General features: G+C 46.1%; 1 protein-coding gene across 2 annotated transcripts; it reads right to left on the bottom strand.

Annotated features, from left to right (window-relative positions):
- Nucleotides 1–644: 644 nt before the first annotated feature.
- Nucleotides 645–19,126, bottom strand: UbcE2H (ubiquitin conjugating enzyme E2H). 2 transcript variants are annotated; one of them, XM_089563674.1, is made up of 8 exons: nt 18,893–19,126; nt 15,201–15,277; nt 14,369–14,443; nt 10,429–10,468; nt 8,531–8,583; nt 6,637–6,765; nt 1,842–4,383; nt 645–1,802 (listed from the first exon to the last, which is right to left on the bottom strand). In XM_089563674.1, exons 1-7 carry the CDS (start codon nt 18,943–18,945, stop codon nt 4,220–4,222), a joined length of 591 nt encoding a protein of 196 aa, XP_089419800.1. In that variant the 5' UTR covers nt 18,946–19,126; the 3' UTR covers nt 645–1,802; nt 1,842–4,219. The 2 variants fall into 2 exon arrangements, with proteins under 2 accessions (XP_089419800.1, XP_089419801.1); XM_089563675.1 differs by having other exon boundaries at nt 1,842–4,338; nt 18,893–19,116.
- Nucleotides 19,127–19,715: the final 589 nt, after the last annotated feature.

Below are 19,715 nucleotides of genomic sequence, written 5' to 3'. Positions count from 1 at the left end.
AGCAATTAGAAACATGCACATTCGCATCATAGCCACGTCTACACCCAGCTGACGGGCCACACCATGAAGAAACAATGAAGAAAACTCCCTCCCGCAAAACATCTGCACTCGGCCAAAGTCCCACTTTTTTGTTATTTCACTTTCGAGTGTTGACAGCGGATGAAACAGGCAGTGTTCGTTCACAATTTTTCAAGCTTTAGTCTTGCTCACTTCTGAGCAATAACACACACACAAAAAAAAAAGGTGTGGGAACACCAATGTACAGTTGGAAGCAAATCCATCTGGTATGTTCCACCACTAATGCAAGAGGCCACTTGCAATTAAAGCGGCTTATTCAGACCCCAGCAAAAGCACCGCTACAGAGGTTTCAGAGCACCACAGCTAGGAGAAATTATGGACACAAGTGTGCGGCCTGCAAGTCGCATTGCACAGGTATGCAGTACTAATAGTAATATAGTAATAGTAATAATAGTAACAGTTCCTTTAAGCTCGTAGATGAAGGAAGCTACTTCTAGCCCTGTGTTAGATGCATGATAGCCATGGCTAACATGCATCATAAACCTTGAAACAAGCAGTTTTGCAGCCGGAACACTGACATCGCCATGACAATGAAGCACTGAAGGAAAAAGTCATGACACTTTGCAAAAAGATGGATATAGCTTTATTTATAAATTCATATAGTACTATGGTGTCTTTATACTCCACAAAAAAAAAAGACTAACATGATTGAGACAAGCAATGGTCAAAGATGCATACCTTCACACTGGCACTACTATTCAAAAAGCACAGCCCCCTGCCAGATAAAAAAAATAAAAGGCAAAAAAAAAAAACTCGAGAGGACTGGTCCAAAAATGGCGTCATGCAACTGCTGCAGGACCAGTCGGGCACAATCTGCTATTTTCCACACTGACTGCCGTCGCTAACTGCCGAAGAAAAAAATTAAAAACTTCCAGAAAACAAGGCCGTGCCACGCGTGTGGCACCAGCGACAAAACTGGAGCGCTCTACCACGACGGTGGCCGCATTTCTAGACGCCGCCTATGCTGAGTGTATAAGTTGTCAACACGGAGGCAAAGACGAAACAACACCCTTGTTCCAAAGGGCACGCCTTTCAGCAAACTGTGCGTACAGACTCTTCAAAAAGCCACCGCAGAGACCTCTCCACCAATGCGAGATGAGCGGGCAGCCGCTTTATGGTGTCACCAGACAGCGCTGTTTAAAAGAAGGGCCAACAAACTTCTGTGCCGTTGCTTTGGTATACAGCCTAATGACAACCGAATTACGCGCAGTCCAGTCACGTATGCCTGGCTCAAAAAGCCGCAAGGAACGGAAGGCGTAAAAAAAATTTCCCGCACCGTACACAAGTGGCCTGGAGCCAACACGGATGCACTGAAGTGGTTTCATGCAAAACTTCCAAGCTAAGACGTTTTTCAGTTCCAGAATACACCACATGTCTATAAGAAAAATTTAGTCTTTTGTTGCTTCGCATTGTTTAGCGACCTTAGCGGCTGGTGACACAATCCAAATCAGGCAGGTTTACACGAAGGCAGAATTTTCAACAGCGCCATTGTTGGTAGGGCACAGCAGCCAAGTCCTTTGCACCTAAAAGGGTGAAACAGCTTTCCGGTGCTAGTCTGCGGTATACAGCGCCTCTGAAAATTTTCAAAGCCTGGTGGTGTAGCAGCAAAGCACACACACCTGTCATTGGCTGGTCTGCAATTGCACCGACTACATGGCAAGCCACACTGGGGTCAGCGAAAAAAAAATAGCACTGGAGTCTATGTGCGGGAGCCCATGAGTAACCTTAGCACTGGAGTCTATGTGCGGGAGCCCATGAGTAACCTTATATCGAACCCCGTGGTAGGCCGGGGAAAAACGACAACAATTCGGTACACTTCCAACAGTTGCTTGCGACCGAGTGAGAAAGAAAAAAAAAAAAATGAAACCGGCACTTTCTGCTTCTCCTTGCACCTGGACACTCTTCGTGAAGTTATCACAGTTCTTGTTTTGTCTTCTCGCTGCAGCAAGCGCGAAACCGTCAATTATCTGTGGGAAAGCCTGGATGAATTGTAAGCAGCCCCCTCCCCCCCCCCCTCACCCTTCTTAAGAGTGCCCCACTTCACAATCGTCTCGATACACCATGAGTAGCAGCAGTAGTGGTAACGAACGAAACAACCACTGCACATGCCATGAAGAAAAAAAAAATAATCGTCATGAGCCGTTCCTTCCCACCCTTGTCAAATAACCTCAGCATGAATTGTGTGATGCATTTGCAATAAGTTAAACCACGCACAAATGCTCTCTCTCGCTAGCACATGAGCCACTTTTCTACCTGCCCGCCGATAAAAAACCAAGCGCGTCAAGTACCGGGATGAAATGCGCTCAAAATTGCGAAAGCGTGATCTCGTCACATCCGAACATGCACCTGAACAACTGCTGCTCCGGCAAGACAATCACGTGACCATGGCAAATGTGACGAAACCGCCCCCCAGCCCCCCCCCCCCCCCCCCCCTCCTCAAAGTTCCTTGTCAATACCGAAACTGCCTGCAAGTCTAGATGAAAAGGGAACAAAAAAAAAAGTGCTACTGCGGACACACAAGACACCTGAAGCGCTTTGGTCAAACCTGATGCTATGTGCACTGTGCATGAGAACAGGACTCTTGGAAAAAAAGACAAACACGCAATTCTGTACAGCCTGCCGGTTTCAGGAAAACAAATTTCTCGATGCCACATTCATTAAAAAATGTGCAGTTACACATTTGGAATCACTGTATCTGCTGAACTGAATCCACAATCTTTTTCCATGTCGGACTGACCAAACTATAAAGATGACAAATAGACACCACAGCTGTACACACAACAAGGATCAAATCGTGACTTCTCAGACCCATTTTGATTATATGGCTACCAGCACAAAACAGCTAGCGTGCCGGACATCTCCAGAGTACAGAAACTATAAGCCTTACTTGGCCCTTGTTAAACCCTGCATGATCAATAGCCAACAATGCACACACGTTAATGGCAAAAAAAGCATTATTCACTGCTTCACAACAGGATAAAAACTAGAGCTCCTAGCCACCAAACTAAAAGAAAAACAGACGCAGCGGAGCCCGGACAGATGATACTTGTGCTGATTAACAAGACAGCGGAGAGGAGAAAGTACTCTTACTCATAAACACACTTGACAATGAAGTCAGCTGACAGAATTTGAACTGCCTTTGTCCTAACCGAATAAGTAACCAGTCAACGGAAAATTGTAAAACAAAAGGAAAACGGACAATCGTAAAACAAAAAGGAAAAAAAAAAAGCTATGCGCTCAGAAACAGTGCCAGGCACCTGAGAACAAACTTTGCAAGTGAAGGTACAGAATTAAAAAGAAAAAGGCCTTTCCTTTCTGGCTGCCACTGCGATTTTCCTCACCGCACGTCAATAAAAGTTTACAAACCACACAAATGACAGCAGCAAGCAAACGAAGCACACACGCAATCACTCAAAAAAAAAAAGCAACGAAAAAAGGGTGGAGGGGCAAAGAAGAAAGAATGATGCAGTGCGGGACATTCTCTTTGCCACAGTTACAGGCATGCGCAGAAGAAGACATGCACGTTCAAAGTGAGAGATGGCCACACACACAGACACACCCCCCCGATTCGGCCGGCACCTCCTTTCCCGAACAAAGCAGCTTGGGGACCCACGAGAACAGATGCACAAGTTGCACACAAACGCAGCAACACACCCACGGCACTCTCGCAATGAGAAGAATAAAAAAAAATTAGGATGACCGGGAAACACCACTGCCACGCACATCTTGCTGGTTGCTGCTCCTAGTGGCACCGGCCGGGAAAACCGCGCACTGCCAAATGGAGACACTGCTGGCCATGTGTGCGCCCCACGTGGTGGTCAGTCCTCTTGCTGCAGGACTATACGCAACGAATGGGAGGATGAACGGCCGGCGGCGCACGTGTAGAGGGGGGAAAGAGCAGTGACGGTCGTCGGGAAGGCGCCGTAGAGAGATGGCACTCCGGTGCAGACGAGGACGTGGGGGAGAGAGAGGAAAGGTGACAGCAATGGTGTGTCCGTCTCTCTTTCTGGCTCTTCCCGCACACACATGGTGTTTCTGCGCGTAGCATGCATATGTGTGTTTGTGTGTGTGTGTGGATGCAGGCTAGTGGGGGGGGGGGGGGGGGGGGGGGAGAGGCAGATGACCAATGGCGCCGCGAGCCTTACAGCTCCATGTCTTTGGTCTCGTCATCCGAGAAATCACTCATGGAACTTTCGCTGCTCGATGGCTCGTTGTCCTGTTCCCGCAGCGCTTCTTCTGTCGCGTACCTTTTGACGTACTCTGGACGCGGGAAGGAAAAGGCAATACCCGCATCAGAGAGTGAATCTGAAGAAGAGCGCGAAAGGTGCCACAGAACATCATTCACACTCTGCTCTAGTAATAAGCAAGCGGGAGCCAAAAAAAAAAGAAACGCCACACGGCCTCAACTGATATACACACTGCATAAAAATCTTACAGTTGGCGACTGTACATTTCGTTTTATGTTTGGTTTTATGGGGTTTAACGTCCCAAAGCGACTCCGGCTATGTGGGATGCCGTAGTGAAGGGCTCCGGAAATTTCAACCATCTGGGGTTCTTTAACGTGCACTGACATCGCACAGTGCACGGCCCCTAGAATTTCTCCTCCAAAGAAATTCAACCGCCGCGGCTGGGATCAAACCCGCGTCTTTCGAGTCAGCAGCCAACTGTACAGTAAGAGAGAAAAGTACAAGGGATGTGGGCAGCACATGACAAAAATTGATTTCTGCGCGAAAAGTTTGGCAGCTACGAATACTAGCAGACTGAGTAGTAAGGAAACACAGCAATCTTTTCCTATGTCCCATAAAATTCTGGCCCCGATTGCACCGCTGAACTCGTAGTTGCGTGCCCGGGTTTTGTGGAAATTCAGTTGCTGCGTGCCTTCCACATCCCATTCTGACACTAACAGCAGCTTCTAAAACATGCAGTACTACCTACAATAGGCACCTTCAAAAGCCAGAAAAGCAGTAAACACATGATATTAAAATGTTTGAACAATAGCCACACTACAGCCATCATGCGCTGCTGATAATCTGTGCCACAGTAACAGAAAGTCCCAGGAACCAAGCACACTCGCAGTGCACAGGCAAGCGCAGGGGCAAATGCCTTAAAGGGACTGAACAATTAATTTTTAAGCGCCCAATTTTTTCCGGCACAACAAAAAACTTGCTGTCTAAGGAGCTTGATTCCACAACAGTTTTATTAGAGAAACTGTAGATTTTTACGAAGAATTTTTCTAAAGTGCATGCGCCCGTTTTTATATATCCCAATGCTCGAAACCATTATTAGCGAGTGCGATGGTGATCGTGCATTGGCAAAAGTGATGTACCAAAAACATATATATAAATCTCACTCGCCAGACAGTAGTTAAGACATTTTTAGTTCAGTAAAACCTCGGTAATTCGGACTTCTTAGGAGTGGGAGAAACGTCCCAATCACCTGAATGTCGAATTATCAAATGGCACTCCGATACTGCCAAAAAAGTTCGCGTGAGAGTGAAATTTATTTTGTGAAAACCTGACCGCTCGTCACCTCCTTTTAAAATTGAAACTGCGTGACAACAGCAATTTTTCGCACTTCCGACAAGTGCTTCAAGTTGTGCACGCTATCATGAGTGTAGGAAGCAGGACTGCTAAACATAACAGTAAGGGGTCTCCGCGGCTTCTTTCAGTGTACGATGCGGTAGCACCGGAGCTCCTCTGCAAGTGGTATCACCCGTGAGGAGGCTTCACCGCACAAATAGTGGACAGCATGTGATGAGCGCGAAATTTCGGTGCCACGTTCGGCACACTACAGAACGGAGGTACTACACGGACTGAATAGAGGAAAGCGCGCATCGGTGGTGGAGTGGCAACACACTTTCGAAAATCAAAACAAAACAAAAAAAAGACCCGCAATAAGGCAATCATCGCTCTAAACGGAGCACAAAGACAGGCTGGGCTGGCTGAATGATATATGCGATATCCGGCGTATCTGCGGGCTGGTGAAGAAGCTGGGAAAACGAAACTATACACCCGGACTCTGCCCATCGACACTGGCCAGCTGATCGTCAACGCTACTGCCACTGCACACAAGTCGGAAGGATGCGGGAAGCAATGCAACATGTAGTTACAGCCCGACGATGAATATCTGCCCGACCGCTTGCCCCCTCCCCCCCCCCATACCTTGAACCGGCACCACTTCGAAACCCCATCCGGATCATCCGAATAAACGAGCTTCCTACTCGACAGACTTGCACGGACGTTTTAGCGGACTCCGGCTACAGTCATAATTATCCAAATTTTTTAGTTGACGGCAGTCAAATTAATGAGGTTTTACTATAGGGCCTTCAATACTGGAGCGCTGAGTTCTTGCAATATCAGGCACAATCTTCTCATTTATGCCACAATCTCGTGACACTGGTTGGTCCCTTTAAGACCATGTTTACATCCACTGCACATCGACGGAACATCACGTAAACACGCGTCTAAAGCGCTTCAAGATTGAACGTGCAAAGCTGATGGGATAAGCGACACCACAAAAGCATTTCCAATTTTTTCCTCTCGTGCAAACACCACTCACCTTGCACTTTCTTCTTGTACTCCTCTGGCTTGTGCAAGTACATGGCTGCCGCATCCCCATTCAGAGGGTCGATGGGATTTGGGTACGTAAGCAACTGTGGCAGGAACGACTCGAAGATGTTGGACAAATCTGCGTGTGTAATACACAGTCAAGGGTTGACACGTCAGCACTCATGGCCTGTTCATCTTTACAAACACTGCCACAGAAGTATTCATAATTCATTACTTCGCTCAAAAAACTGCTCTAGTGAATAACTCCAAATAATTATGGTAGTTTTAAATTTGATATGCCAAAATAGAGAGCTGCACGCCATCCACGGCAAATGTGTAACCGAGCAGAGCACAGGCGACAAAGTCGTGGCAACAGCAGGCAGCTACTTCGTGGACTTTCTCAAGGTGTGCCATGCACAAACACCACAACGTAATACCTTCCACAGCACAAACTGCAGCAAAACGGGAACTCTGGTAGATTTGGCCCCTTTAGCAAGCCCAAACTCGAAGACCCAAATATAAAATATCTCGCAGCAATTTTTCATCCATGCTTGAAGAAGCAATTGTACTGTTTTGTGGCGGCCAACCAAAGGGTTAGAGATTACGACAGGTGGCTATGTAATGATTTAACAGCTGCCGGCCTAGCACGAGTGCGTCACTGCACGTTTCATCATCTTGTAGCCCACGACATGAGTCGGGGCTGTCAAGTGGTCATCCCAACCACACAAACTAGAAGAACGAAACTGACGATTAGATGCAGGACATGACAACGGGTGTGACAGAATGGTTGAATAGAGATGAGAAGACACCACGAGATAAGCACTTCGCCATGCGCCAATGCAAGCCTTGTATCTTCTAGTCCATGACAATATATTAAACAACAGTAAGCTACAGCCCTAGCACAGCCGAATTTCATGTCCCTAATGCTGGAAGAAATAGACCTAAGAGATACCTTTCCGTCTACCGGAGTAAGCCCACTGAATGTGGTGAAAGCAGAAAAGTGAGCTCGCCCAACTTGGTAATCATGCATCGCCACCTTTGCTTAGTGATGTGCTTTTGCCTCCTTATTGTCGAGGTAGCAGCGTTATGCAAGCTTCAACAGCGTCTGATGCCTCCCATTTCCAGTTATACAGTCAAGCCCACTTATAACAATATTCAAGTGCCATGGAAATACCATTGTTATAACCAATAATTGTTATAACAGGGTTGTGCCGAAAAAAAAGAAAGGATGACGACAAACTTCAGAGCATTTATTGACAGTAAATACCCAGAGGGGTTTGATTGTTCTAATGCCTGTAAAAGCTCGTTAAATCGAACTTCAGGGAACAGGAACAATGTTCACCGTTCACCGATGACCAAAGCACCGCCATCACTGCGCCACCGGGAGCTTTGCGCACCTCCACGTCACAGGAATCAAGCCGGCTTTTTGGGAGCTATTCCTATGGCAAATTCAAGAAGCATGCAGAGCCAAGAGTGCGGTGACAGCTGACAAGAGAAAAAACCGCGCTGGCTGCATGCACGTGCGCTGCACTGACTGATTAGGGGTACGCATGGCGTGCGTAGCCAATGCAGCAATACAGCAGCTCTCCCGACGCGATGACGCCTGCCTCTTTTGCTTTCGTGGCATTGCTGCACCAGCTTAGTCCATTGGTCGGCCCCACACATGCATGCTTTTGTGTTGTAAGTATGGTTTGCTGGTGTGGTTGTAGCATTTTTCTTTTTCTGTAATGGTTGACACTCAATTACCAGATTTAATTGTTATAACCAATAATGTGCCTTGACCAGCATTGCTATAAGCAGTTTATTTTACCATAGAACACATGGCAAAAGCTGATGGTGCCATGACTGACCATTGTTATATCCGATATATTGTTATAAGTGGACTCGACTGTATTATTACTCACCGTACAGTGCTGTCCATGCCTGGTTGATGACGTCCAAGCATACAGTGCCAGACCTACAAGGCAAAAGTGACAAATACATGTAGCAGCTTCCACTCAGTAACCTGAAATCGGTAACCACAACCATATTTGTGCACAGGAATCATCAATACTTGCTGCCAAGTACCAACGACCCCTGAAAGTCCCTGCCGGTTGAAGAGAAACTGACGACAATAAAAAAAACAGATAGTAGTACACTAAGGCTCACGAGTCTTCGTTGTAAGTACAGCAGGCGCTCAGTCGCAACGAAGTCAGTTCGTTCAAAGTTATCGCACGCAGTTCTGGCTGCCTTTGCTCACTGCAAGTGGCAAGCTAGCAACACCTCACGACGCTTATGCAGTTGGGCGCAAGCACTGCTGAATTATGTCAGCTCCTCTAGCCCTGCGCTGGCGTATCGTGCGATGCAAAAAGTGGGTGGGAAATCACCACACCTCGGTGTCACTAGAGCTCACACAGGCATTGACGACCATCTCAACTGGATGGTTTGCATGAGTTGACAGGGGCACGACCAGTGGATGGGAACAACAAATGGACGTTAAACAAGGATGGTTGCTAAAGCAACACAAGAGGGGGTGAGCAAATGCAGTCTCAACAAAACTGCCAGCATTCATATACCGGGTGTTTTTTTTTAGAAGGTCCAAAATTTTTAAAAAAAGGTGAATTGCTTTAGATTTATTTTAGCACTGGGGCTACACTGGAGGCTACAGCGGGCGCCAGGCAAGAGGAAAACTGCTTTAATTAGTTCGCTGATTAACTAAATATGTTAATTAACTTTTCTAATTTTTGTTTTAGGGGATATGTTGCATTCGCAGAATTGGAGATCGTTCCCTAAACAAGTCCAACCGAGAAAAAACAATTTTAATTAGAAATTTTTCATGCACGTTACGAGGCGCGAAAAAGTCACTCTGGTAGGCATCTTCACACCGTAACGCAGCGGCGGGAGCGCCTCTGACGTAGTTCACTCCGCCCTGTGCTTTGCGTCACGCGTCCCGGACTGGTGGCCTGCGCTATCGCTGCTTATCTCGCTTCGTTCCGCGGCCTCACGGAATGCCGCGCTGGAACAAAAACGCATTGACACAAAGTGCAGGGCGGAGCAAGCTACGTCACAGGCGCTCACAGACGCTGTGTTACAGTGTGAAGCTGCCTACCAGGGCGACTTTTTCTCGCTTCGTTACGCGCGCAAAAAATTTTTTCATGAAAATCTTTTTTCTTGGCTGGACTGTTTGGAAGACAATCTCCAATACTGCTAATACAACATATCCCCTAAAATAAAAATTATAAAAGTTAATTAACGTATTCAGTTAATCAGCGAACTAATTAAAGTAGTTTGCCTCTTACCTGGTGTCCGCCGTAGCCCTCAGTATAGCCCCAGGGTTAAAATAAATCTAAAGGAATTTACCTTTCTTTAAAAATTTTGGACCTTCTAAAAAAAAACACCCGGTATATGCTGCTGCTTCCATAGCCCCACATCAATCGCCAGAGAAACAGCAATATGCAAGGATGAGAACACAACACTGGCGGCTAGGAGCGTTGACACATCAAAAGCGAAATCTTACTTCAATTTGCAGAGACACTTGCATTACTTGCATCTTTGCCATCACATTACAGCAATATTTGTGTGGCGTTGGAGTGAATTTAGCAAATGACTCTTCAGGAATCATTTGCTTCCACCGAAACACTGCGCACGCTTTGCCTTTCATGAGCCGCTTTTTGAAACCAGTGTAAAATTTAGTACCTTACACTAAACTCTCTCACTGCACACTCCTCTCCTTGTGGTTGCAACTTGCGGGTCCCTCCGTTTCCCTTTGGTACAATAACAAGCACCCCATTAGAGAAAATAATAAATGCTTGGACACACTTACACTTCATCAATGTTTGGATGATAAATCTTGTTCATGAAACCTAGGAACGAAAGGGGACAAAAGAAAGTGGTAAATCAGGCTCTGGACACACAAGCTAGACCAACAGTGAACTGATCTAAAATAGCCAAGGAAAATACACAGAGCACAAGTTCTATGACTGACAAGTATACAAGCATCTCCTCTCATCATGGCTACCATCATAGGCCTTTAGGCAAGAGGCAAAAGAAGAAGTGGTACCAGTGTCATGTGGAATTCTTCAGACCTGTAATGCCCACGCAGTTAAAATGTCAGATGAAAGTTCTCAGCTTCCTGCAATTTGTCACTGCAGAAATGGAAATGCTGGAAGATGTACTGAGGATGTTATCACTAATGGGTAACTAAAATTGGCAAATCAGGCTTACTTCTGAATCAATGCCTCAAGACGACAACACTGTACTGTCGCAGACAGAATAATACGGACCACTTTTCCGCATTCAAACTCTTCTGTCCCGTTGCATAACAGAAATAGGAATGCTTGCTGCCTTAATTTACGGACCATGCTTCCGCGTTCGAATTCTTCTGTCATGTTGCGCAACGGAAATAGGAATGCTTGCTGCCTTGATTTACAGACCATTCTTCCGCATTCAAATTCTTATGTTATGTTGCGCAACGAAAATAGGAATGCTTGCTGCCTTGATTTACAGACCATTCTTCCGCTTTCAAACTCAGCTGTCCCGTTGCATAACAGAAATAGGAATGCTTGCTGCCTTAATTTACAGACCATTCTTCCGCATTCAAATTCTCCTGTCATGTTGCACAACGGAAATAGGAATGCTTGCTGCCTTGATTTACAGACCATCCTTCCGCTTTCAAACTCTTCTGTCCGGTTGCTTAACGGAAATAGGAATGCTTGCTGCCTTGATTTACAGACCATTCTTCCGCATTCAAATTCTTCTGTCATGTTGCGCAACGGAAATATGAATGCTTGCTGCCTTGATTTACAGACCATTCTTCCGCGTTCAAATTCTTCTGTCATGTTGCGCAACGAAAATAGGAATGCTTGCTGCCTTGATTTACAGACCATTCTTCCGCTTTCAAACTCAGCTGTCCCGTTGCATAACAGAAATAGGAATGCTTGCTGCCTTAATTTACAGACCATTCTTCCGCTTTCAAATTCTTCTGTCCGGTTGCTTAACGGAAATAGGAATGCTTGCTGCCTTGATGTGCAAGGGCAAAAGTAAATGCTACGTGCAAATACATCAAACATATACTGTTTTTCGCTAGCCAACAAGCCAGAAGACTTCGACAAACGAAGCGTGGTCCATTTACTTCTGTCCAAAATTGTACATGCACACTTTGGTACATCCAATAAACAACAAAATTTTAATTAATTTCATCACCTGCTGGTGCAGCAATAGGACTGCAAGATTTTGGTCGTGTTTTATCGGATGGTTAGCTTTTGGAGTGAGTGATGTTACAGCAATTTTTCTACATCTCTGGCTGCCGACACATAGACTACGCTATGAGAAATGGGCTACAAAATGCGCTTTGTGCAACACTGTGATGGTCTGATGCTCTCCAGCAAGCAAAAATGAAAACTACTGACATCAGTAGAGTCTGTATCAGATATGATATGCCTGACGAGGTTAAGCACCATCCTGGTGAGCGTGGGAACGTGCAGAGGTGGAAGCTTTGCACTCGGCCCGGCTTAACATGTGTATGTGGCTGCGCAAATAACTTTTCCCCAAACAAAACCTCAAAAAGCAGTAGGTCAGTTCTTTCACGCAAAAAATTTGCTCGCATTAGATGTTTCACACAAACGCAGTGCAGTGAGAGCTGCTCATTTCCGATTTAAAATTCACGCACATGACAACAGTGTTACTGTAGAGGGACACCAACGACAACTCCATGAAATTATCGTTCTCAGTAAAAATTGATTCTTTGGCTCTTTCTGGTTACGTTGACATTTGTACGCCAATAAAAGACGCTTTTATCACCGAGAAAATTGATTTAAAAACCCTCCCGCCGGTAAATTCAAACTAGTCACGTCCTTAACAAAAGGGAATGGTTGCCACCATTAATTAGAAGTGAATGGTGGTGTAGCTTATCTTCAGTGATCCATGCCAAAAAAAATCGGTGTCAACACATGCATTTTACCAGCAAAGCTAGCTGGCGATGGCAACTCCTGTAATTCTTTTTTCAGTCTTTTCTAGCTTTTAAAAGCTCTTCTTGCGGTCAGACCGGTCCCTTTGTGATTAGATTGCGATACTTTATCAACACAGGCCAACTACTATTTGTCCTCAGTGCCCTTTTAAGCGAACATGCACTTCGCAACCAATATTTCTGCCCCCCAATATAGCTTGAAAGAACGTAACATAACAGCGCAAGCATGTTTATGCAGAGCAAAATAGTGTCAACGTCTAGTGTCTGTTTTGTGCCAGTTACACGGTAGGATTAGCATGTGGAACATGCAAAGCTGTTTTCAGCTATGAGATATGACAGAACAAACTTATCACCTTGATGAATGAACTCGCATGTTTTACTGATAAGGGCTGTAAGAGTCGAACATGAAAGAAGTGCCTGCTAAGATACATTCCAGTGGAAGACCATGAACTGTGCAGGCCACACGAGATTCCTGTTTTTTGTAATGCACATGTACTCTTACATTTCATGCTGCCCGAAATGTGCCCATGATGACTTGCTAACGAACTCATTGTTTTGTGCTTAGCAGCTGAACACATTTGCTATAGCACTAATGAGGATGCACAAATAACTGCTTAACTCTTTCCCTACCATGGGAAAAGTGACCATTTTCTGAAGGTTTCAGTAATTTTTTTTTTCTGTAAAAACTATTGCATTCAATATTGGTTGCAATACCCAAAAACAGAGCTGAATAAAGGTGCTTTCTATTAATATATGTTTAGACAACAAATTCCATGTTGCAACACAAAAATTTATTTTCTAAAAACGAGATTTTATAAAAAAAAATTCAACAAAACTTACAAAAACACGCTTGTATTTAAAAAGAAAAAAATGTTAAAAATTTTCTGAAATATGCAAAATGTTTGTTACTCTATTGGCCACACTGCAAAAAAAAATCATTTCTATCGTGAATAGTATTGTTGCTACAAAAAAATAACTGGAAACCCTATAGTTGTGCATCAAAGTGCGGCCGCCTGTGTTTCAGGCTGGTTTCCATCATCACTGATGTGAAAACTGAATCATCTTCAGCACCTTGCAACATTTTCAGGCTCGTTGTTGCACAGGACGTCGATTAAATCACTCGCAGACGAAACGGAGTCCTGAGATTTGGTATGTCTTAGAGCGCGTGACACGCATGCGGAGGCTGCTAAGCGACTTTGATGGTACCGCATCTTCGTAGTGCGTTCAAAAAATGCCGTTTTGTAGGGGCAAAAAAAAACTATACCGCAAACAAAACTTCAGTTCTCCAGCTACAAGCCAAATGCACATCGTGCCTGTAAGCAACGCGGAAGGCTCCGAAGTCGAGCGGCGAAGGCGTCATCTGCGGGCAACATGGCAGTCAATAAGCGCAGGTCCGCGTCTTCATTTCTTCGCAGCGCGTTAGAAAGTGCCCCCTCGCGGGACAAAAGAAAACTACATCGGAAACAAAACTTTGGTTCCTGGCCTACAAACTACATCTGCAGTGCGGTCATTAGCAACGCAGAAGGTTCTGAAATCTGGGCATGAAATGATCGTTCTGAAGGTTCTGAAAGGTTCTGAAATCTGGGCATGAAATGATCGTTAGCGGGCTAACGATGCTCAATGGGCGCGGTAGGGAAAGAGTTAAGTACTGAACTGTTGACAAATAAAAAACAGATCAAGCAACTGATCTGATGGCACCTCACTGGCTGTGAGCTACAACAAAGACAACACACTGAACAGATGAGACTTTGTTGCCACAGGATTCCTCACGAATAGCCACAAGAGACATCATTCTTACCTATCGACGGAGACTTGAAAGGGTACTTCTCGGGTAAGTCAACCCTCACCTTCCAGACACCACCCTCATATGGAGCTGCAAGGTTACACACACGAACAAACAGCTTAGTGGAGAAGGTCACTTCACAGCCTGTGGAATGTAAGTGCCACACGAGACAAAGAAGGTGCGATGACTGCACAGATGTTCAAGTTAAGGCCCAACGAAATTCAATGACTATGCCGCACCACTAGCAAAAAATAACCACGAAACACTGAATACTACCCAACTGCAAACAGCACCTTTTATCAAATGGGCTTAAAGCATTTAAGAACAGAAGAATGCAGATATACTAGAGTGGCAGAAACTGGCTAACCAACATTAGCAGCCATGGATTCCCTCATGCCACAGGTGTAGAGTACATTAAATATAGAACTTGCACATTAAACACTCAAGTTGCTAAATGCTTGAAGCAGGAAAACTGAAGCTCAAGCCACAAGTGCAGCCCCCAAAGGATACAGGGTCAATCACAATAAGAGGGAACACGGCTCCGCGTGGCCACGTACCTGCAGAGTGCCATTGCATTCTAACCCGTTCATGAATCAATACAGAGTTGCGCACGGGAAGAGGGACCACGACGTAGTGCTTCGTGCCATCTGCCCGTTTGCACGAGTTTGCCACCGGCTTGGTGGTAATGCTTCGTGTGTGTGCAGCCACGCGGAGCCGTGTTCCCTCTAAGTGTGATTGACCCTGTACATGTGACTGACTCCTGCAAACAAACTAATACAAAGCACGATTTTGCACCAGCTGTTGCAAAAATGACTGTTACATCCAGTCAAGAGAAAATGCAACTTACTCGCTTTTGGCCCATAAAACTTGACACAGAATTCATTGAGTCCTCCCAGAATGGTGACTTCGTGCTTGCTTTCAATGCTGAAGGTTACGGGTCAAGGAGGGCAACGTACAAACAGCACCGCAGCAAACAAGGGCTACAGAGACACGGGGGGAATTAAGAGGCTCCAATGCACCGTTTTTGCTTACACATCTGGCATAACACTGTGCTTAGTACACATCTGTGCATCACGGAATACTCCCATGAATGGCACTTAACCAGTATTCTGCATTTTTGCCGTAACCCACATTCGTGGAGACCTAGACACCAAAGTAGTGAAGGTACCTACTGCAACAGATGCACACAAATGCGAGATGACCAACGACCTCCAAATCCGTGAAAGAGCAAGACATCTAGGGAGTCTTGGGACCATACGGATGCGGCCCAATCAGAACTCTTAAGAATCTAAATCGCCCACTGAAACATGCTCTTTGGTTCTGGGAAGCAAGAAGACTTGCTACGGATCAACTGGAATACGCCACTGCCCTGGCTGTGTGAGTGATTGGCAGGACGAGTAGGCAATGCCGCTCCTTTACAAGAATATACCTAACGCAGGACAGGCAATCCAGTTATGCGTTCCTTGTGGATTAACAGCACCACCAACAACCCAATTTCAATCCCAAGACAATCATCTTAAATGCAGTGGACTACCAACATGCACACAACCAGCTCGTTACAGCTCCATACCCCCCAACCCTTCCCTCCCCCAATCTCTGGTCTCCCAGTACTATGAGAACATGACACAGATTTAAATGAGAACCTTAACAAAGTCCTGGACACAAAGCATTCACACTAACAAAAACAAGGACCATGAAATTGACTTAGAGCCACATTTTCATATACCAGAAACAAGATCATTAATTATACAGACACAGGTATGCAGAAACCTGTTTCAAAGCACGCTTTCAATTGAGTTCATACAGCAAGCTGCATCATTTATTTAAAGCGACACTGAGGTAAACTTCGTGCATTTATTCTTCTCAGTCAGTATTTATTTTTTGTCTCCTTCTGGGTATGCTGATGTTTGTCTGGCAGCAAAAGATGCATTTATTGCCTAAAAAACTGAATTTAAAAATCTTACCACCAGCCAGTCTAAAATCGTGACGCCCTTTCTTGAAAGGACGGGTTGCCATCGCTCTGAAGTGAATGGCGCTGCAGCGTAGCCCTAGATACGAGCCCAAAAATTGGTACCAATGCACACAATTTTACCCGAGACATCAGCTAGTGATAGCGACACCTGCATTTCGTTTCTTGCTCTTTTCTAGCTAATAAAAGGTCCATTTTTGGTGAATGTGGTCTCTCTGTGACCAGAACACTGTACCCAATCGATACAAGCCAATTTCACTTTCGTCCTCAGTTTTTTTTCCTGCCCGCAAAGAACCTACTGCTCTCTTGCAGCTGAAATGCACGTGACTACACATGCCTTGTGATAATGACTGCAGAATGCAAAGATAAGAAACGATAGGATCAGAACATCACAAGGCTGCAAAGCTGCTCCTCAGATTACAAAAAGAATTCAATCCTAGCAGGAATTCCAGCTAGGGGCGATTCAATTTCGAAAGACCAAGTGTCAAACACCACAACCCCGGAAGTTGCAGCACATACACTGTGCCATACACTGTGCAATGCTGCCCTGATTATAATATACTAAACCGCTCATTTTAGTTTCAGTGAATATGTTTATGTAAGCTTTTCACACATTTAAAAGGTGAAACAGTAATCCTACATGACATCAGTATGGCCTAGCCAGGGGTTCAACTTTCATATAGTTAAATAAGTATTAACAATAAGTATTAACCTTTAACGATAGGCTATTTCAAGCTAAGGAAAGGCACAGGTTAAAATTGCATAAAGCATGCATAAAAAAAAGCATCGCGTGGGCGAACTGTAGCCACACGCGCGCTGCAACGCAAAGAAGCTTTTTTTGCCGTTGCATGTCATCTCGGTGCATAGGCAGATGGCCAAAACAGGTTCTTTTGCATTTACTTTCTTATCGCCAGCGGATTACAGCTGCACGCCTACGACCAGCCATTGCTGCGTGCGGCCTTTCGACACCTGCTATATTTTTCTTTTTTGAGGGAGGGGGGGGGGGGGGTGGGGGACGTTAGAAACAGAGAGGCCAGGAAGAGAACAGCAGCAGATGATCGTGGCATGACTCAACGCTCCAGGCTAGGGGAAGCTAGCTGTAATGACTGCGTTTTCCTAAGCAAAAAGTTCGAAACAGGTGCCAAGACGAACTCTCCCGAGACACCATCGGAGCGGAGAAAATATGCGTGTTGCTTTCGTGACTGGCCTCGAGGGGGAAAAAAAAAAAAGGAAACCGAACCCTACGAAGGAACACACAACGGGTAGCTGATGAGGCGGAACTTGCTTCAAGTTCCACAAAACACGGAAAACGCGACAGGATCCACGATACGGACAGAAAGGAGGAGAGCGAAACCAGAGATAACGATCGAACGACAGTCGACGTTGCATGCAAAATGCGCTCACAAAGGGAGTAGTCTATCGGTAATAGCTGTTATACAATTACGCGACCTTGCCCCGGGCCAGGCCGGATCAGCCTAAACATTGGTAACAAAGAGCCTTGTTTCCGGATTTCTCCACACTAGCTAGTTAAAAGATGCCTTCGGCCAAAACGCACCGATCGTTGTTAGAAGCGGCTAGAAGTTCTAGAAACGTCATGCATTGCATGGCAGCGTAGGCGTCCAAACGGACAACAGCATGCGCGAAAGTGAGAGGCTGCACGCATTCAGGTGTCATGACCAAGGTAAAAATCTGCCTCTGTAACCAGGTCTCCGGAACATCAGAGTGCAAAAAAAAAAAAAATAAATCTGCGGCAACAACGCGGAAGGCTAGCGCAGTAGCCTACTGCGAGTGAAAGAAGAGGTCATTATAAAAAGGAGGTCAGAAACGCGCTCACAGCAAACGGGTGTACGCCGCAGCTGATCGCGCTAGGGGCGCGTTTTGGGCGAAAATTTCTCCTCGTCACTTCCTCCGCGGGCCTCTACGTAAGACGAAAATAAATCGCCGTGCTAAACGCGGCCGCCGCAACTGCGCGAGCCGTCCAGATGTTGCGTTTGGTCCGTCATAAAACGCGTACGCGGGGACGCCAAAAACAAAACGCGCACAACCACAGTGCGGACCCCCCCCTCCCATGGAAACAGGGAACGCGAATCTGGTTGAAAGGGTTGCCAAAATCACCTGGAGGTCACGGGCCTCCGGGGCCTTTTGTCACGATGTTTTGATAGTAAACAGGTGTACAGACTCGCCGACAGTTGCAAAACCGAACCGATCTAAGGACACGCAGTAACAAAGAAACGATTACGCCAGCGCGCCTCAAACCTGATTAGACCAGCTGAGACATGCTCGGCCAAGCAACAATACGGTGGGCGCAGCCGAACGAGCTGCTCCTTTTCCAGACTCACCTAGGAAACGACGACAGTGATAGCGAAGTCAATCCACGCACAGATGCTGTGCAGTCTGCAGGTTTCCAGGAAGTCACGGATACCACGAAACAGCGCATTTCGACTTGGGCAATCCCCCCCCATTCACCCCCCGCTCGCAGCAAAACGCGACCAAGCAGCGCTCTGCGATGCGCGCTACAAAACGCGAGGCTGTTTTTTGCCATCCGCAGTTCACACAGTCGAGAAGGATACAGTTTAATGACGTCGGTATCCATACGCCTCTTCCCAGCGCTTGGAGAAGACATCTTTTGTCTTACCTCACGGCAGGAAGCTGCGATAGAAACCCCCTGCGGTCGTTTCGACTCGCGCAGCTCTCACAGCACTCGCTGCTCACCGCTTTGGCTCACAATGGCGAACTGGCTGCTGTGTGGTCGCTGCCGCTGCTCACCGCAACACCACCACTCGTGACGTAGTAGTCATGTGACCTTGCCCGTTTTTCTTTTTTCTTTAGAGAGAGAGTGAAAGATTCAAAAAGAGAAAAATAGGTCCTGCCTTCACGTAGGTCCCGAGTCGCTCGGACGCAACTGACGTGCCCGATTTATCCGTGTTGGAATTTTCAGCGGCTGCCAAGTCGGCGACGGTGCCGATTTTGAGTGAAAAAAATGCAGCGGTAGGCGACCGGAGTTTAAAAAAGAACCAAAGCTGCCGTTCAGGTGGGGGGAAGGAAGCCCCGCCCAGCGATTACCAGTGTTGCCCGTTGCTCGGCGATCAGCTGGTTGTTGTAAACAAACGCCTCACGTGATTTCTTTGTCCCGCACCACAAGCACGATTTTTAGTGCCTACACCGCGGTACGTGTTTGTAAAACTTTGAAGCTCTCACAGCGCGACGAAATTTCATTTTCAGGACACGGGGAAGGGACACAAAAAATGTCAGGGCGCGATTGATCGCGAACGCTGCAATCCGAAACCTACACGCGTGTTTACCCAACTTCGAGTTACGAACACGATGCAACATATGTCGCTTCCGGAGTTTCAAATCGCGATAAAATGCAACTGTACCCGAGCGTCCAACGCA

The sequence above is a fragment of the Amblyomma mixtum genome, chromosome 10 (genome assembly GCF_055824585.1).
Source record: "Amblyomma mixtum isolate Tamu chromosome 10, ASM5582458v1, whole genome shotgun sequence".
Classification (NCBI taxonomy): domain Eukaryota; kingdom Metazoa; phylum Arthropoda; class Arachnida; order Ixodida; family Ixodidae; genus Amblyomma; species Amblyomma mixtum.
Note: the sequence above shows the minus strand (reverse complement) of the source record. Positions and strands in the feature narration are given on the sequence as shown.